Source organism: Melopsittacus undulatus, chromosome 1 (assembly GCF_012275295.1).
Source record: "Melopsittacus undulatus isolate bMelUnd1 chromosome 1, bMelUnd1.mat.Z, whole genome shotgun sequence".
Taxonomy (NCBI): Eukaryota; Metazoa; Chordata; class Aves; order Psittaciformes; family Psittaculidae; genus Melopsittacus; species Melopsittacus undulatus.
Window position 1 is genome coordinate 112,322,147 of NC_047527.1, and position 24,639 is coordinate 112,346,785.

Sequence of the window (24,639 nt, forward strand, 5' to 3'; positions counted from 1 at the left end):
GATGAGGTTAAGGTTCAGATTAAGTTCTGACCTCTGCCTGTAGTGAGCTCGCTGATAACTTAAATCCAAGCAAGGGTTAAACTAGTTCATGTGTCTGCATTTCTCTAGCGGACCAAGTTTCAGGAAGCCTCCGAGAAACAGGCTGGAAGTGCTGTTCTACAGGTGACCGATTGTTAGAGTGCTTCGCTTCTGCGGGGAGATGCCCGTGTTTCTCCTTGCTTTAGCACGAAGGCGACAGCAGCTGGGCGATGCAGGGAGGGATCGAGCCTGGCGGGCAGGGGCAGCTAAGGGGCAGAGAGTGCCGCCCCACTCCCGGAGGCACCGCGGGCAGCCGGGAACACGGGCCGGGGCCGCTGCCGCCCCCAGTTGGACTCGGGCAGGGCCCCGAGGCGAGGAACAGTTTCCTCTCCCCGGACTGCCTTGCAGCCGCCACGCGGCCGTCAGCCGCTCGCCGGGCGCCGCTCCAGCCGTTGCTCGGGCAGCGCCCTCCGAGCTCGGAGGGAAGCGGACGGCCGCGGCGGCGCTCACCCGGTTCCGGGCAAATTTAAGGCTCGGAGCAGACTGCCCTTCGGCCGGCTGCCGAGCGAACGGAAGGCTCGGGGGCGGCTTTTCCTACTTCTCTTCCCTAGGTTTCCCGTCCTCTGGAGACTGTCAGTAAGTGGCACTGCCGCTTTTACCTCAGGGAGGCTCCCTGGCAGGGGTCGGGGAGTCCGGGCCAGCTGAACCTCCGTATCGGGAGCTGAGCGCGCCCGATCGGCACAGCTCGTGGGCCGGTCCCAGCCGCACACTGAGGAAAAGCCTCCCTCGACCTTTTCCCCGTCCCGTCCCACAGGCGAGCCGGGGTTCCGTGGGGAGCAACTGCGCCCCCGCCGCGAGCAGCGTCCGGGATCTGCCTCCCGAGCCGCTCCGAGCTCTGCCGCGCTCCCGAGCCCGCGCTCCCGTGCCCGCGCTGCGCGCGCTCTCCCCCGGGCGGCGCTGTGCCCGCGCCCCTGCGCGATGCAGTGTGGGAATGGCTGTGGCGCTGGGGTTGGCTGAAAGAGGCGGCCAGTCGAGGTTTAATGTCCGCCATGTTGGCCGTGGCGTATTGAGCGGAGCCGGAGCGGCGGAGGAGAGAAGCCAGCGCCCAGCCCAGCCGCGCCAGCCGGCGCCGCCGGGCCCCGTGTCGGAGTGCGCCCCGCCCTGCCGGGGGAGCCCCGGTCCCTCCATGAGAGCGCTCGGCGGGGTCCGGCTCTCAGCTCGGAGCGCTCTTGCTGTCGCCCCCCCCTCCCTAGACGGAGCCGCCATCGCCGCCTAACATGAGCAAACTGTCGTTCCGGGCCCGGGCGCTGGACGCGTCCAAGCCGCTGCCCGTCTTCCGCTGCGAGGACCTGCCTGACTTGGCCGAATATGCCTCCATTAATCGGGCCGTGCCGCAGATGCCCACGGGCATGGAGAAGGAAGAGGAGTCGGTACGTGAGACCCCCCCCCCCCTCGGCCGGGTCCCTCCATCCCCCCCGCACCCGGGGCCCCCACCTTCGCCTCTGCGCAAGCACAAAATGGCCGCCATCTTCTCCCTGCTCTCCCCGCCCGCCGGGAGGGGGGGAAGGACTTGGGGAGGGAAGGCGGCAAGCGCGGCGGCCCTCACCGCTCCTTCCCCCTGCCTTCGCCAGCGGCCCCCGCTCCCCCCCAGCCCGCGCCCCGCGGTAGCTGTCGGCCCTTTCGCCAGGCCCCGAAAGGCACAAAGGGAGTCACGTGATACCGCGGGTGTCCGCCATTTTGTCTCCCTGTTTCTTGGGCCGGGCCTTGTGCGGCAGCGGCGGGGAGACGGGCCTCGGCGGCGCTGTGCCCTCGTTACCCCACCGGGTGGCGCTGCTGAGCCGGTCGCAGCCGCAGGGGGCGCTTGGCGGCGGATGGCGCGAGGAAGTTGTGGCGGCAGCCGGGGGAGCGCGCTCCCTCCTGCTCGGCACGGGCCGGCCGCGGCGGGGAGCGGGTTCCAGAGCGCGGGGGACTGAGCGGTGTGAGGTGCAGGCGGCGGCGGCTGCTGCAGCCTTGTTGTTGTGGGCTTTGCCCGCGGCCCCGCTCACGTGTTGTGCCGGCATGCCTTCTCCTGGCGGGCTGCCCCGCTCCGGCGGGAGCTGCCCTCCTGGTAGCCTTTGTTTGGGGTTTTTTGCCTATGGTCACAGGAAGTGGGAGAGTTTCTGTTTACATCCACTTGAAACCTTAGAAGCGCCTAGACAGGCATGGTGTGAGTAAAGGTGTACTGTTCACTAGGTGGAAATACGAAAGACGGTACTGAAATGTTACTCGAAGTAGGAAAATGGGATTTTGGAGGCCAAAACCTGTCGCTTCACTGTCAGTTTTGTTGTCTCGGTGGAAAATGAAACTTAAACCTTTTCGAACTTCAGGATCATTTAATCGTTCACTCGAGACTTTCCAAGCTGAGTATAACATTCAGTAGCTGTTACTGCTGAAGCGGATTATTTTCGGTGTTTGCAGATCTTTGTTTCTTTAGTATGATAAGTTTACCCCATTTCTGCATTGAGCACAGCAAATAGAACTGTAGAAGTACGGTTATGTAAAGAGGTTCTGAAACTTCGTGATAAGAACAAACGTTACAATTTCATAGCGTTGAGTTTTGCTAGCTGTCAGGCTGCCATTGTCTTCCGAAGGTGACAGGCTGTGAAGTTCCTGTTTGTATTTCTACATTTAGCAAACTTTGAGTTACTTTTCGAAAAGTTAAAATACGCATGCTTTCTTTGAATGTAGTTTTCCTGACACTGTTGCATTAAAAAGTTAGCTGGTTCTGTAATTTTTGGGTGTTTTCTAGAGTAGTGTTCTTTGCATGTTGTAGTCTCCGTTCAGTAACTACTCTCTGAGACTTCCCTAGTGTAACTGCCTACCGTTTTAACAGAACTCAGTATTTCCAAGTTCTGTGCAAGTTGTAAGTTGCTTTGAAAATTCACTAAAATACATAATGTAAATGGTGGTGGTCATTTTTGTGAAGGTGCTCAAAATTCATAGTATCCATTTAGCAGTAGTAGTTAAATAGTATTATGTAACTATGCTTGAATGTGTTTCTTTTGATGCAGTAGATATATTCTGAATTGATACCTGTAGATTCTGAATATGAGCGAGAGCACCCCTAATTTCCATTTTTGTACCAGAATATAAAATGTTATGTTTGCTATTCTGCTTGCTTGCCAAGTTTATTTGTAAAAGTGAGCAAGTGTGCATACATGCATGCATTTATCTAAGTAAAAACACAAGTTGCTATCTTTCTTTTTTTTTACTGTTTGCCTGGCAGTTACAAGTTTTCAGGCTCGAAAATTACATGGAGTAACTGTATAGCTTCCTTAAACCCAGAGATACATGTCCTAGCTAAGAAGAAGTAGACATCGACAATGGAGAAACTTTAAATGTTAATTATAAGGCTTATTTCTGTGGTTAATGTGATGCTTTTGTTTACTGTACCTAGCTTTGAGGGTTAAACTTCAGAGCTGTGAGTGTAAGTAGACACTTAACACAGTTAAAGTTTGCTCATGCCTTTGTTTTAAATATGTGTGTACAAACCCCTCCCAAGAAATTTGTTTGCCATCAGTAAACATGGTGTTTTCCTAAATACCTTTTGGATCTTCTTACATAAAATAGATTATGTTAAACTCTTCCCCTTCTTGTTTTGGAAACTTGCTGAACTTCCTTCCTTCCCTCTTGTTGCCCCAGAAAGTTTTCTCTTCAATTTTATACTGGTGTTGACACTAGAGACTCATGGTAACTGACTAAAGCTGTATCAAACCTCACAGATTTAATACCCTGTTATGCTCTGTTTCCCAAACTTCATGCCATAAGAAAGTTGGGAGTAGTTTGTGTTACATAGTAGTTGAAGACTTGAGGATTTTTCTGTAATACAAAAATATCTACTATTTTCCTAAATATTACCCATTTCTTTACAGATAGTTGGCAAAGTGTCCCTAAGAACCTGAGAGGAAGGGCAGCTTCAACTAGTATGAACAGACATCTGTAACTATTTTATAAATAGAATTCTAACATTGCCTTGAGTTTTGCATAAATGTAATTTTAAATGAACACATATTTGGAGTTAAGAGCTCTCCTCTTGACTAAATAAGTTTCCCCAGGGAAAAATGCAATCAAAAGGGATTTAATATTCAAGCATCGAGTCAAGATATTTAAATGACTAATGAATGTTTTGATGCACAAAAAGGAATCTATTCTGTTTCCCTTTCATCTTATCTTTCTCTCATCCTGTTTTTACAAAAAGTAAATATGGAAAGCAGTATATCTTGGTTATTACAGCTGGAGTTGAAGTTGAGCAGTGATTTTCTAAAGGAAAGCCTTACTGAGTTGATCTGAGTTTTAAAATATGCAGCTGGTAAGAGTGGTATACTAAGTCTTTAGAAAGAGATGGTAACAAAGGGCCTTAAAATAGTGTTAATTCTGTTAACAAGTAAGAGTGTATCTTTCTGCTTAGCAAGTCATAACTTCAACTAGTGATTTCGTTTGGAGGCAAAAGACTACAGTATAAAGCTCTTTAGCACACAGAGAGTGGTATTTGAAGTTAGCAGCTGATACTGTGTTCTGACAGTTGGTTTAGCTCCTGAGTTTCCAGGGTAAACACATTGGCTGTTGCCAAGTCTGTTGCTAAATCTAAGAAACTAAAAATTATCAAGAGACATATGCATCTCTAAAAAGAGAAAAATAAAAAAGCTTTCAAAATATAATGACATTTCTTATGCAACATAAAACATTCCTTGTATTATCTTAAAATCCTGGGTTTGAGCAAAATGCATCCTTAGTGCTTTAATTCTGAGAACCAAACAGGCTGCCATTAATAGTGTACTAATGCAGATTTGACTAACAAGTCTATTTAAATTTATATGTGTATGAATAAAGAAGTAGATGGATTGGATTTGTTTATCTTTTGTGGAGTTTCTGGATTTGTTTTTGGTTTTGGTTTTTTATAGGTATTGTGTGGCCTGTTCTGTGTTTTTTGAGAGAGATGTTGCTTTAACTGGAAATTCAGATCCTGGAAAAGCAGAACATAGGTAACTCAGTTCTTTGGGGTAAAATGCTTTACTGAAAAAAAAAAAAAAGGCAGACTGAAGCTTTTTGACCATTTTCCTTAAGTTATGCTTCAGAAGGAAAGCATGGATGGTTTCACAGACATCCTGAATTTGATGGCTTCCAATCAAACCAAGAAAAACTATACTTGTTTTTCCTGTATTTTTCTGAAAGACAGCACATACACCATATCCCCAGCCTCTACATTCTCTTAGATAAATAGAAATGTAGGTGCTTCTTAGACTTTTTAGATTAAATAAATATCCTTCTGGAAAATTGTAAATATAGTTGTTTTGGTTTGTTGTTGGATTTTGTGGTGTTTTGTTTTTGTTTTTTTGGGTTTTTTTTTTAACTTTAAAGAGAGGGAAAAAAAGCCAAAACACAGAAAACCTCAAAGTCTTCCTCACCCCCTCACCTCTGTCTTCTCCCTCCCTCCCCCTCCCCCCAAGAGACAAAACCAAAAACCCAACAAAAAAATAACCAAACAAACCAAACCAAAAAGTGAAGCCATGTGTTTGGAGCAGCTCTTACCAACTTTTATAAGGCATATTTAAAATGTCAGGAAGTATGAACTTTTTAGCTGAAGCAGTTCCTCAGGAAAGATTAATGTGTGAGTAGATATGATACTTTTAATTAAGTACCCTGGTATACATCAGGTAAATAAATTATCCAAATATGAAAATATGGCTATGTTGATGACATTTCTGGAGTTAATAACAGTCCTGTGGGTATGGGAAATATGGGGGGGGGTTGGGGGTGTGTGTTTGTTTCCTTTTTCTTTTCTCTTGAATGAGTGTGTTATCCTGATATTACAGTCATCCTAAAGTTTTGGTTGTTACATTTCTGTTTAGCCTTGTGCATGTTTGAGTTTTTGTAAATTAGATGCACATTTTTCAGCTGGTTAACTGCTGTGAATCCTTATGTTTCTGTCCTTTGTGTTGAGGCAGGGCAAAGAGTATCAAGCAGTGTCCTGTTTCTTTATTATATTACTCTTTACTACCTCTTCTGACTAAGATCATGGTCTAGTGGTTTATCTTTGCCCTTATGTTAACTCCAGAGTAGCAGCATTTCTGTCCTGCCAGACTTATGCACTATGTGGAGTTCTGTTCCAAAGGTTCAGAGTTTAACAGTTGAGCTCACTTTCTAATTTTAGTTAGTGTTGCTAGTAGCAGATAGAAGAATTAAACTCAGAGTCTGAAATGATAAGCTGTATGGCTATTCTTCAGTTCCTACTATTTGCATACCTGTTATGATGTAGCTGATAGGTTGCACAGAAGGTGGAATTCAGTCTCTGCAGTTGTCATCTGTAAATATTGTCATACTGTGTTACCTGATGTTTGAGCAAACTCTTGAGATAGTTTAAAATGTGCTTTTGATCTCTTTAATTTCATAATTGTAGTCATATTCCCTGCCCGGACTTTGGGGATGCTTAAGAAAAATTTATTTTCCCTACCCATGGCAGGGGGGTTGGAATTAGATGATCTTAAGGTCCTTTCCAACCCTAACTTCTATGATTCTGTGATTCTATGATTCTGTTTGTTACAATTACATTGTTAGACATGGCTTTGGTTGTGGGATTCTCTCCCCCAATATCTGCATAACCTGTCAGTATTTGATAAATGCTATAGAAGACTTGATGAAAATAACCTGATGTCCATTCACATGCTTTGGAACACTTCAAACCTATTCTCAATAGGATGTATCTTAATTTAGGAAAGCACTACTTGGCTAATTTCCCATTACACAGGTTGGGTAGGCTCAAGGATTATTATCCTCTCCATAAAAATGTCTATGATTCTAGCACAGCTACCGTAGGTAGATATGAAATACATGCACAGAAAATAAGCCTTTTTCCTCCCAAATCCATCTTGGAGGTGATGGGAGGCTACCATACCCAGATTCTCTTGCTGCTGAAACAGCTGGTTTTGCTGTATCAAGTTGAGAAGCTGCTAAGGGATGTACAAGTAGGAACCCGTATGGTGTCCTCTAAGCTATGGTGAATTTAAAAATGTGTGAAATAAGTATGTAGCTGAGGTAGTGTGTCAACATACGAATGGTCTTGAATTACAGTTCACTAACAGTCCTATAGTCTTTTTGAGAAAATTGAGAGATATTTTGTATGTCATTTCACCACAAACAAGGCCAGATTTCAACTCTAAGAAAACTCCCATACCATGTCAAAATACTCAGGCAGTGAAAAGTGGTTGTTTTCCTCTTCTCTCTTGGTGCCCAGCTTCTGACTACTCAGTAATAGTGTCAGCTTACTGGATATTTCACCTTCAGTTATACCACAGCTTTCTGTTACATTGTTTAATGTTGGCAAATAATCTGTGCACCTGAGCATTCATGTGTGTTAGGAACTCCTGATGGTGAGCAGTAGCAATAATGTTGAAAATATTTAATATTTTGGAAAATAGTGATTAGAGTTGGTTGACTATCAGTGCTGTATGCAGGTCAGAGATTTCTCATGGAGGTCCAAACTGTTTTGAAATGATCAAGAATATGAATTAGCAAACTCTCTTTGGAAATATTTCAAGTCAGGACATTGGTGTACTAGGTGGAAAATATTCTTTTTCTAGTTCGTCTATACAGGTTCTGCATAGAAAAGCATTTATTTTCCCCTTAAAAAGTTGGTCCTGAAAAGTTAAGTGTAGAGCAGTCTTAAGGAATTAGTTTGATGCATGCATAGTCAAATTATTTTTAACCTTTTATTGACTTTCCTGGAAATGCACAGTGAGAAGGCATGTAACAGCAATGTCTTTATACATAGCAGAAGTAACTGCAGTGAAACATATTGTTCATGTTCACACCTAAGATTAAAAAAGGTTAGACTTGCTTAGTACTCATTTATTTATAATAAGGATAGTTAACCATTAGAAGAGATTAAAAATCTCCCTCAGATTACTTACATTAACATTGCGGGGTGGGGAATAACCCAAAAAGATAACTTCATTAGCAGTATTCTTAACAGCACAAGAAATAATACAACTGGCTGGAGTTAAAGAAGAGGAGCTTATGTCAGGGTAAACTGTTAAATCATTTTAAGGCCAAGCTTGTATGAAAAGGCTTTACCTCCTGGGAGTTTTCACAGCCTGTCTTAAGGAGGAGCCCTATAAAGTTATCTTCCTGTTTTTCAAATATGATCTACCATATAATGGATTTCAGCAAAGGATGGTGTATTAATTGTATGCAGTAAAATATCAATAATGGGAAGGGGCAGTAGTTCAGTAACTTTAATGTTTGAGAAGCAGAGTGATTGGTTTTACTTTTTGTTTCATCAGTAGATGAAACATCCTGTATTTTATTCCAGTAAAGCATAAGTTGTTTGTACACTAACCTGCCTAATATTAATTTCTTTCAGGTAGAAGTGCAGTGTGGCAAGCCCTTAAATCAACTAGTGTTTTCTTTGATTAATTCACTTTTCTTGTAGCTGTCTTAATAGTTGTGACAGAATTACATGATCATATTCATCATAAATGTGCATACAGTTATTTCAGTATCAATTTGTAGAGAGTATTCAGTGTGAGTTTTTAATACCTGTAAGTTAATATGTTGCTTCTTCAAGCCTTTGTTTTAAAGGAATGTGTGTATGTCTTTAAGAGTCTTCTCTGCTAGAACAGGATACTGTAATTTGATGGCCTTAGGGAGCTGTAATAAGTTACTTGTTCTTTTTCCACTTCATTTTTATAAGAGAAAAATCTAGTGCTAATATTGAAGATCAGAGTGAAAATGCTGGCTGCTGCTTTTGAGTCTGTATATATCCTCATCCTGTTTAATGAGCCTTTATATACACTCTGCTCTCCCTTCCACCAGTGTATTGTGTATTTATGTGTATTCAGCTGGATGTACATTCAAGGGCTAACCCTGTTCTAGGAGTATCTTTCTTGGTTAAACAAGTATGTCAAGGTGAACTGTATGAATGATGCAAAGCACGGAGTAAAAAGTTGAAAACTTCCTGGTCTGTCAGTTTGTTCAAGCACAGGTAGTTTGAGTGAGAGAGGAAGCTATCGTCTTAAGTACCACTCTTAAAGAAGTTTCCATTATATTTAATCAGGAGTTAAGCAATTGATGCCCTTTTTTTTCAATGGGAAACTTTCAGTAGGGCGTTTTTTGAAAGGATTGGTGTTTTCTGTTATGATTTGAAGAGCTGTAGTCTCTAGATTCTTCACCGATCAGATGTCTAACTCAAAAGCATGGCTACTAGGAAGGCACTACTGTCAAAATTTGAATTTTTCATTGGCTTCACTTTCCAGATATTTTTTTTTAATTTGAGATTTTGTGCAAGGCTGTGTTATAGAAGCATAAAGATTGCACATTACAGACACAGAACTTGTTTTGTAAATGGAAGAGGGGGGTGCAAGTTGCTTTGTAAAGTTACATTGATTTGTAGTGAATTTCACACAAAATACATTTCTTGGTGTAGGTTTGGAAACAGTTTGCCTTAATTTTTATTTTTACTCTCCTGTCTGTGCCGTTATTATTGCCCATGTTAGTCTGCATACATAGTATAACACCTTCTCTTCCAGATATTTCCCAATATTTAATTGTTTGAAATGTCCCATTCTCTTGTGTTTCTAAATTCTGTAGTTTTGATCTCCTACTTAAGTTTCTTTAAACACTGGTGATAAAATGGTATTCCTGACTTCCCCTGTGCCTTTATGTTTTTGCTTAAGAAATGTGGATTTTAACTGTGTGGTAAATCTGCATTCCCCCTCCCCCAGTCCTGTATTAGTTTTTCAGCAGGAGATGTCCTGTGTGCCTTTTTGTCATTTAATTTTTTTTTCCCTACTTAGATACAAGAAAAATAATTCTGAAAAGAGTGGCAGAAGATAGGAACTGACTCCAGGAAGAAGATTTTACCTTACTATGATCTGACTTAATGTTTATTCCAATTTAATAATCCAGATGTATCTCAGAAAAGAGGGTAGGTTTGTTGGAAAGTTAAGGAGTAAGGCCACAAGTAAAAGTCAACTTGAGTTTGAACCCTGCAGGTTTTTGTTGGTTTTTGTTTGTTTTTAATTTCATACAGTTACTGAAATCCCTTAAGCAGGTTTAACTACTGGATCCTTCAGGTGCTTGTGGATATATTTGGGCACTCTTTTGTTTCTCAGAAGTTTTTGTTCATGTGTTCTTTGCCAAATACCTTGTTTGCCCTTCTGTTGCTATTCATTTTCTGGGATTTTTAGAAGAAAGTGCACTAGCTCTGCTTTCTGATGCAGATGTTGTGGTCATAAAATAGGCCAAGTAATCTATGAGACTGTTCAAATGTTTCTTTTGAGGTGTCTCGTTTTGAGAAGATGTTCAGAAATTTGCTTAATGGTAGCTAAATGCTGAAAACAAATTTTGCATGTCTTGAGTTGGAAGAGAAAGCAGTGAGCTTTTCTGATGATCTCCAGGGCTTTATTGGAGGAAGTTGTTGCAGTTAATGCATTATTAACCCTTAAGTCTGGCCTGGTTTTCCATAGCATCTGTATTTTACTTCAAGAAAGACCTTGAACTGGTAGATGATAGTTCTTAGATGTTCTGTTTGGGAGCTTCAGATGGCTTTTAGGTAGTTAGGAGTGTGGGCTACAGAATGTCCTGGAAATTAAGCACTGGTAACATCTGGAGAAGCTGGAGAAGGAAGAGAATTTCTGAAGTGCTCCTAAAAAGTGTAAGTTGCTGATGGTGTACCGCAAACTGTCTATTAGCTATAATTTCGTAAGTGGGTATAATTTCATCATGGGTATGTTGCAGGACTAGTCCAGTCAGAAGATAACAGTTCCAAAGCTGTCTGGAAGTAATAGGAAAAACATTAATGGATGTTCCCATTGGTAAATGAGAGCTTATTAAAAAACCCTGTAAAACCAAGTCCTCAGTGTATTCATTACTGATGTATTTCAGCAGGTAAAAAAGGTCCCTGTCATGACATAGTAAAGTGATTGTTTTTAAATGATGTGCTGGTTTACCAAACTCTGCAATTTGAAAAATTGAAGTAGTGAGGTATCTGACATCTTGTTTTGGCTTGTATTAAATTACACTGTAATTCCCCTGGTATAATTTTGTGGGGGGGGGGGGAAAAATTGTTTTCTGATGTTTGTCTTCTTATGAATAGTCTTTGTCCTCTCTCTCACCAATGTATGTTTGATCTCTTTAAGCTGTGCTCAAGATAAGCACTGTTTGAGTTACTAGAGAACAGGAAGACTAAGCAAGAAGTTGCTTGGAGAGAAGAGAGTCTCCCATCCCAGACTGTTTTGCACTGTGGTCAGGAGTATATATTCAGTTCAAATCTGTGTTTATACTGGATGTTTGTCTTGGTTTTGTGGTTTATTCCCACCATTAGCAAGGAGAGTGATTGTACATGTATGAGTTAGGCTGTGGTGTAATTTCCTTTTCAGATGGTAATAGAGCTAAATGCTAGCTGAGATGTTAAACTTTCTTGATTGTTTTACCATTTTGCTCTTTCACACTTTACATGAAAATGTTAGTATTTATTGCTGAGGATTTGAAGGAAGTAGACCACCACTTTTAGCAGTGTCTGTGCAGATGGAGTTGGAATTTGAGGTCCTAAGCCAGCTTTTGGCAGCAGTATCATTTTTCAGAGTTGGAGAGAACATCATCTTACTTTGGTTTACAGTTGCTGAACTGACTTTACTAGGTCAAATCTTTGTCATAATACAGAATAGATGGAGGAAGTAGGAATACATTGTCTTGTGGATGGCTAACAGCACTTCATAGGATAGTTCCCTTTAACTTAGCAGGTGGGAAATTAATAAAACACCTATATAAGTAAAAAGCCCTAGATTATTATGTATTCAAGACCTGCAAGTATTTGAGACCTGCAAGTAGGTAGTTATCAGAACAAGTGTGCTGTCAGAAATACCCAAAGATGCAAAAAAAATAAAAATAATAAAGATTTAAAAAACCCTTTGGGTGTCTTCAAGCTGTTATAAGAAGCTTTGAAGTATTAGTTTTGAAGACTTTTCTTTCTGTACTTCATTGATATCATGTTGATAAACCTAAAGGAAATGGCCTGCCCACAACATTGGGGTTTAAGTATGGTTCAAAGTACAATGGACAGTTTGTGATAGCAAACTGTGGCAGGTACTTTATCTCTGTTACAGTTTCTTGTTAGCAACATGTTTTACATTTAGCCCTCTTTTTTCTCATCTTGCATTATAATGTTGATTTTCGTTTCTATGGTTCAGTTACTATTTGTTCCTTTGTTTTCAGCATGGGGGAAAATGCAGGAATTTTATAGAATGATTAAACCATTTAATGTGGTAAGCAATATGAAATTGAATCTATAATTGGTAATTTTAAAGCATAACATGTTAGGCAGCTCTGAATTCTGTTCTCTAAGAATGCATGCGGTGTCAGGTTGATAGTTTTCAGGAAACAGTGTGCTAAATCTTTATAAATGAGTGTATTTTTATAAATACACTGAAGTAGTCCTTTAGGAGTATACATGGCACTAGGTGGTGACAGGAAGAGGTAGGATGTCTAGTGTAAGAGTGTATTTTTCGGAAGTCCTATAAGTGGGTTTCTCTGTTGATACATGGGCTATATTCTTGGATTTAGTATTTGAGAAGGGCACAAAGCAGTCTCTAAAATATCTGTTATTAGACATCAGTGTATTAAAACATATGGCCACTTTAAAGTGTGGATATTCATACCACTGTATACCCCTGTAGCTGGGGATTGTCCATTAAGATTCAGTATCAGTCTGCAGCTGCACACATGGTAGAGAAACAGGTCTGTGTCATGACCAGCATAATTGGGTTCGAAAGTTCTGCTATGAGAAGGGGAAGAAATAACAAGTCTGTGTTCCATGAGAGATTGAGGATAATTAATCTATGCTGTGGTTAGAGGCTTTTACTAATGCAGTAGACAAAAAGAGTGAAGGCCTAAGGAATGATGGAAAGCTATGGAAGGTTTGTGTTGTGCTTGGTGGTGTTTGGTTATGTGGTACTTTTTTTTTTGTTTGGTAGGTTTTGGTGGGGTTTTTTTGGGGGGTGTTTTTTTTTGTTTGGGTTGTGGGTTTTTTTTTTCTTAATTTTTTTTAATAAATGAAGGGTATATAGTGGCTTAAATGCTGAGCAAGTGAAAGGTGTAAAAATGCTGCTTCATTGGCAGAGAGGGTGGGAACATGGGACATGACACATCAAAACCAACCAACCAAGCAGAAGAAAACCCAGCAAAAAGTTATTTGGGCTGAAGCTGACAGAGTGGCCTGAAGTAACTGACACTGTCTCCTTGTAAATCACATTCAGTAGGCTTGTCTTAGTTATACACTTAAACTCACTGCATGCATAGAGAGAATAACAATAGCAGTTATAATGCATTGAGGAAATGCTAGTCCTTATAGTAAACCTTTTCTGTTCACCTTTCTTCCTCCTTTTGTCCCCTTCTCTGCATGACTTTACTGTTTTTCACCTCCCGTGCAGTGTTTATACAAGCCTTAAAACTAAGTTTGATCACAATTGCACATAAAAGGTCATGAATTTGAAACACTAGTTTGTCTTACAAGTTTAAAAGGCAATCTAAATAAACTTGGAGATTACAAGACTCCAAGAATAGCTGACCTATAAAGAATAATGAATTGGCACCTGACTCACAGTCCATGTAAACTTTGTCATTCAAAACCTATTTTTACTGATCAGGAAACTTTTAAGTTGGTATTTTGTCAAAGCTTTACAGCCTAATACAGGCCTCTAGGTAGCATCTTTATGCATTCAAATGTACCAATGTTCACTTTAAGTCCAGATAAGCGTCTAAACATGTACATTTGCAAACTGAAGACTGACATCTGCAGTAGGAAGTAGTACATAGATCAGCTCATCACAGTGATGTAGTCTTTGGAAAAATCTATTTTAAGTTATTCAGTGTTGCACCTGTCACCATCACTACTGAAGAAGCACTTTTCCCACCTTTGTGGTATTAGATGTGAAATTCTGATCTGGTGTGTGTTGTAAATACAGCAGCTAAAAGGTAAATAAAGTATTGGTAGGTTTTCATTAATGTATTTCAACAAAATGTAGTTAACTAGAGCAATTCTATACCAATTGCTAGGTAGGCTTCATCTTTACTAGATGCCTTGTGCAGTATAACTCTTGAGTACATCTCTTCTAGTATTTGTACTTGGTGGGGGTGAGGGGGTATTTCAGTTTTCTCAAATGTCTTAGCAGCTCTCCTGATACCTTGCTGTCTTGGTACATGATGTGGGTTCCCTTACTAAGAGTTACGAACTGCAGTGCAGTCTTTTTTTTTTTTTCCTCTTACTGAAAGCTGTAATTTGGAGGAACATGAGGTGTAACTTTGCTACCATTGACACTGTTACTGGAGGGCAAATTTAGGTTTATGCTTTGCCAGCCTGTGCACATTCGTGCACCTCAGGTGTCTGCTTGTTACTGTATTTGACAGTTATTCCTCTGTATAACACATGATGGAAATAAAGTATTTAAAATACAGAGGCTGTGGAGTCCACAAAAGTGTGCTTGTTTAACAGCTTTTAGTCATTACTGTGTGCTTTTTCTACAGACTTTATTCCCCATAGCACTGAAGTGGATAATACTAGAAAGGTTTTTTGTTTATTTTTGAAATAGGAAATAAGCTTAATTTAAGGTGATGCTCTAGAAGCTTCTGTAGTTTGAATTTTTAAACTGAACTGTTGTATATGACTTTATATGGAATGCACATGTGAGTTCTTAAAGGGTGCTTAGATTCTTTAGACAGTTATGGCAAACTTCTTTTTGCTTGCCTCATGTAAGATGCTGAGCCTTAACTTGTGAATGAACAGATTTAAACATATGTTGATACTTGTTTTTCTGATAATATTTTGATAATTTTCTGTCTCCACATAACCTGAATACTCTATGATGTTCAGTATAAGTATCAGTCAAGTTCTGTTACTGTTTAAATGTGACTGACTCCTTGAGGTAATGAAACTGCACTTTACAGATAACATAGCTAAACCTGACAATATTGTAAATGAAGCAATCTTATGGGAAGGTACAGCTCTTGTAGATTTGTGTGTTACAGAACCTATGTAAACCTCATGGTTCGCTCAACTGATTTATCCTTTTTATTATTATTTTTTGTTCATTTGCTGTTTCCCCCACACCCCAACAAAAAAAATGAAGTTGCATGTGTTGGGTGTCTCTCAAGCCTCTTATTGACAACAGAGTTGCATAGTGCACACTGGACTGAGAAATTCATAGAAGCAAAAATTACCAGATTACTAAACACAAAGACTAAAATAAATTTAACCGGCACTCCCAGCTTCTGATACCCTGTGGCTCTGAGAGAGAACTGCTGCTTTTTTTGTGCCATTCGTACTATTCACTGTAGGAATACCCATGGGCTGCTTTTTGAGACAGTGTTAGGCAAAATGGTACTCTGACAAAATCCACACTTGTCATGCAGTTACTTTCTGTAGCTGTTTTCAGCTCTGTGAAGAGTTTGGTTACTAGTAATGCCTAGCATTTCAGTTAGTCCAGTCAACCAGTTTTGGATGTTTGTTAGTTTATTGGGTAGTTGTGTATTTAGAGTTCTGAACTCTATTGGTATTTAGAGTTCTGAACTTTAAAGTCCAGATAATATTAAGTTTTGGAGTCTTATTGCAGATTCTGAGGGGAAAAATTGTAGCTCTAGTAGTGTTCTTGAGATGTTTTTAATCTTTTTTAATAAAAGAATCCAAATCCTGTTCTTATTTAGTCTTCTTTTCTCCAGAATCTTTGAGCATATGTAGGCCTGAAAAGCTGTCAGTCACTGCAGTTTGTGCAGCCTGGTCTGCAGAAGGTAATGGTTAATGGTAATCAGCCTTCAGCAGGCTGATACTCGGGAAATAAAGGTGCTCCTCAGGCTGTATGTTCTGGCTTTATTCCTTTGCCTGCTGCTTTTCAGTGCCTTGCCTGTCTTGATTCTGTACTGTTAACTGAGTTGATTGGTGCATCCAGATTGAGATATGCCTTAACTGCAGATGGAAAAGGACTTGTTTAATGAGGTTCGTTTGAAAACCTGGTCTGAGGAACAACTCTGGAAGGAGTCATAGATTTTTTTTATTTTCTATAACTGACATAGAAAACTTTGAGAGAAAAAAATGTAGTATAAAATTGCATCCAACTCGGCTGACTCCTTTTTTTTAAGTCATGTTATGTTTCTAAATATAGATTTATAACATACCTTTAACTTCACCCAGTGCTGTGTATGATATTCTACTATGGAATACTTGAGGCACCCTGTTGGTGGTGTTAACGTGCAGCCTTATGCACACCTGCCTATTAGTATTGTTCAGAAAAGCAGTGAAACAACTTTTCTTATTTGCTGAAACTTTTTTGCTGTGAAGTTGAACTTGCATATTGCTTGTTATTTAAATGACACTTTTTTCTTTAATCAGTGCTCAGTAAACAGTACTGTTTGAGTCCTGGTAGCTAATAAAAATGCTGGAATTGAAGTATGCAGCTCTTGCCGTCCAAAACTGACTTGTTATGCAGTAGTGCTCACACACAGTAATGTTTAAGAGCAGTAGTACGTTGCTGCATCTATCTTTTAACTTGGGAATTTGATACAATTTTATTATGAGTCAACTGATGAAGTGATCTTACAGTTCTGCTTCCATTTTCCCCATAAAAGGGAAAAATAAATTTGCTGTGAAGATTACTTCAGGCTCTCCTAAATGGCTTCATAGCTGAAATCTTTGATAACGACAGGTTAAAATTTGAGGGCAGTTCTCATTCTGTTGTAGACTGTATCCTGAAAGCTGTATTCTTATAAACTGTATTATATCTTGGTTAATTTTGTGTTACAGTCTGATTTCAGTGTGGGTATCATACCTTGATCTACTTAAGTAATACATTAAAAGCATCTTAATGTTCTTTAAAATCCTTTATTTAGGGATGATATACTGTATTATGTATTTACTGTACTATGTTATAATTTGTGTAATATTGTATAATGATTTAAGCTGTATTATGTTCACTATAGATCACTGAAATAGTTTTGATGTATTGCAGTTCCAAATTACAACAATACAGCTGGAACAGTAGGGCTATGGTAAGGAAAGGGGACTTAGTTTTGCAGGTAAGTCTGGAATCTGTGCTGCAGTCATGCAAGATAGACTGTCATGGTTTAACTGTGTTGATACTGAAAAGATGCAGTTGCACTGTTTCCTTAGAGCTTGCCATGGTCTTTACATTACCTGTCTGTGAACTGATTTAGCTCACAGCAGGCAACTTGCCTAAGAATTAACTCCCCCGCCCCCCTCCCCGGGATTATAGGGCTACATAGGTTTAGGAGTTCCATGAGAGTCAAAGTGATCACAGAGGAAAAGATGGGAATTTTTTATGGCTGTTACCAGCGCTGAGGAGATGGGATAGCTCCTTCTGCTAGTATTAAGCTGTTAGGAATTCTTTAAAAAATATTTCAAACTGATGCTGAGTCCTGTGGTTCTGAATACATGTACTACAGTATTGATTTGGCAAGCAGCTGAGTTACTTTAGTCAGGCTAGTTTTAGGTAGTCTGAACAGGACCTGTGCCTGGAAAGACTGAGGTGTTAAATTCCACTTGTGATCTGTACTGTGATTTAATGTATGTATTAAATACTGTAATTTTCCTAATTCTTAGGGTTACTAGGTTGTGTACTTTACCCTCTCTAGCATGTCTTCAGCCTCTCATTAATTTCTTCATCTCTGCCTGTCTCTTTTCCATAGTAATTTAAAATGTGAAGCTAATGATTCTTTTCAGACTCCTCGTAACAGGACAGCAAATTATTCTCTATTTCTTTTAGAGTTGTGATCTCTAGTATAATGTTACTAGACTTCTGAGTCAAATGCCCTGTGTGTCCTCCACCTCATGACCACCATTCCCTGAACAAGCATAGCAGGTGAAAATTTCTTGGAAGTTTTAAGTAATTTGTTGTTGGAAGAAAGATTTTTCCCAAGAAAAGGGCAGATTTCTTGCATGCTGCTTTAAGCATCTGATTTGAGCATGGGGAAAACCAGTTGACTAGGATGCTCAAGATGATGTGGGTGACCTCATTTCTAAGCAGTATTTCAGACAGACTAATAATTAGGAAGGTTTCTTGATAGTCTGTTAATTACAGAACAAACATATTTTAAATAGTAAGTTAGATCACGTTTTCACTGAGTAATTGCTGTTTAATCCTATGCAGACATTTTAAATTGGCATTTATTGCTGAGATATAATTATCACAGTAATTAAAGTGGAATTCTTCCTAAATGACTACTCATGAGACTGACTTTGGTTGATTAATAAAGTGACCACCATAGTTTTTCTCCAGGGTTGGAATATGAAAGGGCAATTTTAGGTTCTGGTAACAAGAAAACAGCTTTCTCTACTGCATAGAATGATTCAGGACATTGAGAGATCTTGGCAGCTTCAGAAAGGAAGATTACAGCCATGTGGTTCGGGTGAATCTTCGGGCAGCTTAAATTATGTGAGAGGGTGTTTACTCTGTGTGCATATATACTAGTGGTCATAATAGAAAGATGGCTTATAATTGCTTTGGAAGGTGGAAATGATCTGTCTTTTTACAAGACCTGTCACAGGGGAGAGCAAGGAGTGACAGCCAGTAACTCAGAACCACGCAGCTGCTCACTCACTCCTCCCCACCCCTTTCTTCTTCCTCCCCACTCCCAGAGTGATGAGGAGAATAAAAAATGTAACTCCCACAGGTAGAGAGAAGAACAGTCCAGTAACTAAGGTATAACACAAAACCACTATTGCTACCACCAATAATAATAATGATAAGAGAAGTAACAAGGGAAGAAAATACAGCCACTCACCACCCACCAGCCGATACCCAGCGGACCCGAGCAGTGATCCCGGTAACTGCCCCCAGTTTATATACTGGACATGTCATGCTGTGGTATGGAATACATCTTTGGCAAGTTTGTGTCAGGTGCCCTGTTTCTGTTTCCTCCTGGCTTCCCCTCCTCCCTGGCAGAGCGTAAGACTCAGAAAGTCCTTGGTTGGAGTAAATATTAGTTAGCAACACCAGAAAACATCAGTGTTATCAGCGTTGTTCCCAGGCTGAAAGTCAAAAACACAGCACTGCACCAGCTACTAAGAAGGAGAAAAATGACTGCTACTGCTGAACCCAGGACAGTGACATAATGCTGCTTTGTTGACCAAATTGTTGCTTGTTGTGACCAAATTTAAAGTATTGCAAACGCATTCGATGACATTCATGTACTTGAGGCAAAGAGGGTATGCTTAGCAACACAACTGTTGCCTTGCCATTATCAAAGGTCAACTCTATAAGCTGGTATTCAGGAGTTGGGCTTTGCTGTCTCAGAGTCAAGGATCAGTGTAATTCAGGGACTGATCTTGTGCCAGAATACCTGTTAAAGACTTCTCTGCTCTTCAAGGCAGCATCAGATTGCCCTCAGCAGTACAACTTCAGTCAGGATTGGACTCTTCACCAGCAGTTGTTTGTTACAGGTGCTGTAACAAACCTGTGAGAATGTCTCTGCTATTTTACATGTAGTTATGTGTGACTAGATATAGGTAATAAAAGGAAAAGTGTGTGTTACGTTTCTGAAATAAGCGCTTCTCTAATAAGCTGTGAAGCCTGTTGTTTAGGAAGAACTGAGCATTTTTGCTTCCAGTCCTACTAGTAGCCATCAGAGCTACTTGCTGTCTTAAAGGTAAGAAAAATGCAAAAGAAATCTGGAGTGTCCGTGAATAATTTACAGCATCTAGAATAGTTACTGTGTTCTTGGCTGTGTGTTCTGTATCTTCACAGCATTCCTGGTGTCTGCCTGTCCCTGGACAAGCCCTTTCTTTTGCAGTGGCAGACACCTAACCCCCAAGAGAGTTCCGCAGAAGCATACTTCTGATGCCTGAACTGGTTCTGGGAATGGGAGGGGAATGATGTGAGTGAGGAATAAGGGGTGGCATAAGAAAAACAAAAAACTGCATGTAACTCTCGGAGATCAGTCTCCATGATCCTTCTAATCTTGGATTTAAAATACCTCTGATTAGTAAGTTGCAGTGTAACTAAGATCTGGTAACAGGAGGAGGTGGTGAAGAGAATGAGCCAGTTTGCTCTTTTTATTCCTTTCTGTGCACCGATTTAGTGGATTTAATCTGTGGACAAATTTAATTTAGAGTGGATTGACTGTCACTCTTCCGAAAGAGGCCACCTTCTTTGATTATACAGATTACTTAAATCTCTCATATGGCTGACAGACAGGATATGTACCCCAGAGCTCACTTGAGCCAAGTACAGCAAGGAGGTTAGGGAGTGGTTTGCTGGTAGTAGGTCATAGAAGCACTTCAGTAGTCCCTACCATATGTTATGCAATGAGTTAGTCTGAATGGGCTTAGTGTCCAGTGGGATCTCATGGCAGTTTTGCTGTGTTGTCTTCCAGTATCCTTCCACCAGTAAATGCTGCTGATGTGAGATAACCTACCTATAGGAGCAGTACTGTTGCTGTGAATTTAGCAGCCAAAAATCTTTACCTTATAGCCTGCAATCAGGTTGTGCATACAACCGTTCATCACCTCTGAATGATGTATTAACTTCTGGTTGGTCTGGTTTTGGTTTTTGTGTGTGTTTGGTTGTGGTTTGTTTGTTGGTTGTTTTTTGTTGTTGTTGGTTGGTTTTATTTTTCCAGTTTCTATTGGTCTTTTTTGTTAATTTCAGCTTACCTACAGAGTAATGTGTTTGTGCCTAAGATCAGCTGCAATTTTGTTGAATTCTTGTGTGTTTAGGTGTTTTTCCAAGAGAGTTGTGGATCACAAGTTGCCGGAAGGTAGAATGAGTATAAAAAAGACAGGTCTGTGAATTTGTATGCTTGTATGTCCTCAATTCTGTCTCAGCTGGGATCTCTTTTGGTGTAACTATTGTGAACCTAATGTTTCTTAAGGACACCAGTTTCAACAAGTGGTTGTTTTCAGTTCTGGTATGTTAAGCACCGTAGGATGAGCTGTGAGATTGTAACTTTGGAAAGCACTTCTGTCAGGCAAGGGATGAGTGGGAGAGGATTCTCCTCAGTCATACTGATGTAAATCAGCAGGTCTGTGGAGACCAGTAGCTGGGCAGTGGCTTGATGTGGTACTAATGACAGAATCGATTGTGATATCCTTTTTTCTATTTCCTGGATTTTGGAGGCAGAGATGGGATTATGATGTGCACAGGCTTGTGAATTTGGAGAATTTCTGCTCTAATCTGCATAGTGGACTTAAGAGTTGGCTATTTTGGTCATGTCCATAAGCAGATGTGCCTTAAATGATTATTTCTTTTAAGAGCTCTGAAATAATTTTGAGTAAATTATTTGAGGAAACACGTAGTCAAATTGCAAAACAGCAGATTGCTTCTTTCGTTCTTAATAATATGCACTTGTTACTACTGCACGGATTTTTTTTTTGTTTGCTTGTTTTATTGTTGGTTTTTTTTTTTTCCAAGTAGACTTTCTAAAACGGTAACATGCATCCTGTCCCTTTGGTTTGTTCAGCTGTTAATGACAGGGTCATGTCACTTTGTCTTTTAATGCATTGTGTTGTGGTTATGTCACTTTGAATTTCATCTCTAAGGTGTGCTGCAGAGTAAATGTTTCATCAAAGGAATCTTTGTTGCTCTGGCAGTGCCAATTTTCTTTGAGAAACCATAGGAATCTTAACAGTCATGTTGCCAAAAACAACTTACAAGAATTACCAAAATGTGAAAGAAGGCAGATGCTGCTAGCTTCCAGTTGCTATGCTTCTGCTTGTCCATTCTTGCAGCCAAGAGTGCCTGCTTCTAGTCTGGTTGAACCATAATGACAGTATCCTTTCTTTATGCTCTAATTATTATCGTTCAGATTTTTTAAATGTAATGTGCTGGAAATGCAGCAAGTATGCAAGTAATAAAGTTGTTTTGAAGAATTACATTCATGTGCTTGCATTATAATGCTGTTGCCCCCCCAGAGTAGAACTGAACAAAAGTTCCAGTTTCTTCAGGCTGCAGTGAGAGCTGCTCTGCTGTGTTCCTGCTTTCCCTAAGTGTCTGTTACTGCCAGCTTGCTGTAGATTACATTTTTGCTCTTTGATGTTTTGAAGCATGCATGGCAATACTGATGCAATGAGTGAATATGATACAAGGGGCAAAATTGGTAACTTCAAACCAAGAGAAAGGAAGACTGCAGGACAAAGGATGGTGTCTATGCATAATTTTCCTTAGATCCAAGCCTTGCTACATTCTGGGTACTCAGAAGAAGGGTTGCTCTTCTGGTGGGCTTTTCAAGTAGATTGTCTAAAGAAAATTTCTAAAGGAGGAAAGTGGTTGTTGAGCTTTCGCTTGTTAAGTGTTGGGATTCAGATATTTTTCTGGGCAGGAATATAGTGGGATGAATAGATGCTGTTTCATATTACTGGCTGCGGGTTTAAAAAATCAAGCTGCTTTTTCCCTCAGGCACTCTGTCTGTGGACTGAGTGGTCCTGTTGCATCGCTTGGGCTCTGGGATTGCCTGACCACATGATGAGGCAGTGCAGGAAGCTAACCTGATGGAAAATAAACTGAGTGGAGGGAGAGCAAGCAGGGTTTTAGGTTTGAATGAAGTCTCTGAGTAGTTTTAAATAAGTATAGTGCAGGGTAAGATGAGAATATTCAGTGTTTGTAGTAAGAGGAAACCTTGATTGTATTTGATACTGAGATAGTTGAAATGTTTATCTGCCATAGCTTTTCTTCAGTTTTTGTATTTTTATTTTTTTTCTTGGTGTTAATTTTAAAAATAATTTTGGGTTTAATTTAGTCATGCAGCTTAAACTAGTTAAATGGCTACTAAGGGGAATCATCTTTGTCTCTTCCTTTCCCCACTGCCTCCCCCTGCACCTGCTCCAGCAGTTCAGGGAGCTAATTTGTCAGAAGATTAGTTGTTTCTAATTGTTTTCAGGGGAAGCAGGAGAGAGATGGCTTTCTGTAGGCTTGGTTCCCTAGGCTGTCATCGTAGGCTCAGTCTGGCATGAGGCAGTGGTAACATGGTGCACAAGACTGCATCTTGTAGTGGTAGCTGTTAGATGAGTTTTCTTCTAACAAATTACAGCCTTTGAGCTTGACTAACCCACCTAAAATTCACGCTGGAAATATAAAGAAACAGGGAAATAATTTCACAGCTATTTGAGAGCTTCTGAGGGGCAGATGATGTTCTCAGAGAATGAGAAATGGCACTGCAACTGTGCTGCTTAAAAAAAAAAGCAACACATTAACACCACCCCTCCCCCTCCACATCCCCCTCCCCCCAAAAAAAAACAAACAAACAAAAAAAACCCCCAAAAAAACCTGAATCCCAGCCCAAACCGCCATGACAGCCTGTTGAAAAGGTAGGAGCTACAGGGTTACAAATAAGCAATCATAATGCAGTTTCTGGAGGAATATGGGTAATTAAATTATTCAACCTCAGTAAGCACCTGGAAGATACTAATCTTTTGTGAACAACTGATAGGAGTTTTTCAAGAAGAAATCCTGGTTAATCCAGCCTTACTGTGGCAGGGAAGGGACCAAGTGCATAGCTGCATCTTGACCTTTAAAAAAAGCTTTTTGATACTGCTGTGATACGCAGTGAATGAAAACAATATTACAGAAAATCTTCTATATTGGAAATATATCCAATTAAAGAAACTCTGGAAATTGATGAACAGTCAAAGTTAAAAGATTTGTTAAATTTCTGAGAGGTCACTCTTTGACTGGTGTTTTCAGGAGTGACTTGGGCTACAGTGTCTACATATTAAATCAAGATAACATGAAAGGCAGCATGTTTGATTAGGATTTGGAATTCGAAATCATTCTGACAAACTGAGGAAACCACTGCATTTTATTTAATGGAAAACTTCAGATGAATGAGGTGTTGCATTTGGGAGGGAGTGATAGCTGTGCAATCACAGTGAAGGATGACTGCAGGATAGGAAGTGTAATCTGTAGTAGGTTAGCTAATGGTAGATATTCAACGTGCTTTCAGATTAAAAGTGAATGCTTCCAGAGCTACCAGTCAGACCTCATTATATATGTATTACCAGGAAAGAGATGTGCAGAGCTACCAGCTGAGATGTTGACTTTGGGGGAAAAGTTGCTGATGATGATTTGTCCAAATAAGTGAGAACATGATGCATGGGGTTGTAAAGGGGAGGAGACCTTGTCTAGTTATTTTTGTTTATTTAAAATCATAGAATAGTTAGGGTTGGAAAGGACCTTAAGATCATCAAGTTCTAACCCCTTTGCCATGGGCAGGGACACCTCACACTAAACCATGTCACCCAAGGCTCTGAGCACTGCCAGGGATGGAGCATTCACAGCTTCCCTGGGCAATCCATTCAAGTGCCTCACCACCCTTACAGTAAAGGATTTCTTCCTTATATCCTATCTAAACTTCCCCCGTGTAAGTTTTAACCTATTACCCCTTGTCCTATCACTACAGTCCCTAATGAAGAGTCCCTCCCCAGCATCCCTGTAGGCCCCCTTCAGATACTGGAAGGCTGCTATGAGGTCTCCATGCAGCCTTCTCTTCTCCAGGCTGAACAGCCCCAACTTTCTCAGCCTGTCTTCATATGGGAGGTGCTCCAGTGCCCTGACCATCCTCGTGGCCCTCCTCTGGACTTGTTCCAAC

The 24,639-nt window shown here is 40.5% G+C and overlaps 1 protein-coding gene across 6 annotated transcripts in view; it reads left to right on the forward strand.

The window, feature by feature from the left end:
- The window catches only part of EPC1 (enhancer of polycomb homolog 1), a 67,903-nt gene that overhangs the window by 16,602 nt on the left and 26,662 nt on the right, over positions 1-24,639 (forward strand). For 2 of the 6 annotated variants that reach the window (XM_034063496.1, XM_034063466.1), the window contains exon 1: positions 1,296-1,448. The exons of 2 other annotated variants lie outside the window; for them this stretch is intronic. In XM_034063496.1, coding sequence (XP_033919387.1) covers positions 1,296-1,448 — 153 coding nt within the window. Of the gene's footprint in view, positions 1-1,016; positions 1,449-24,639 lie in introns of those variants that run through there. 2 more of the 6 variants (XM_034063428.1, XM_034063522.1) reach the window with 2 other exon arrangements.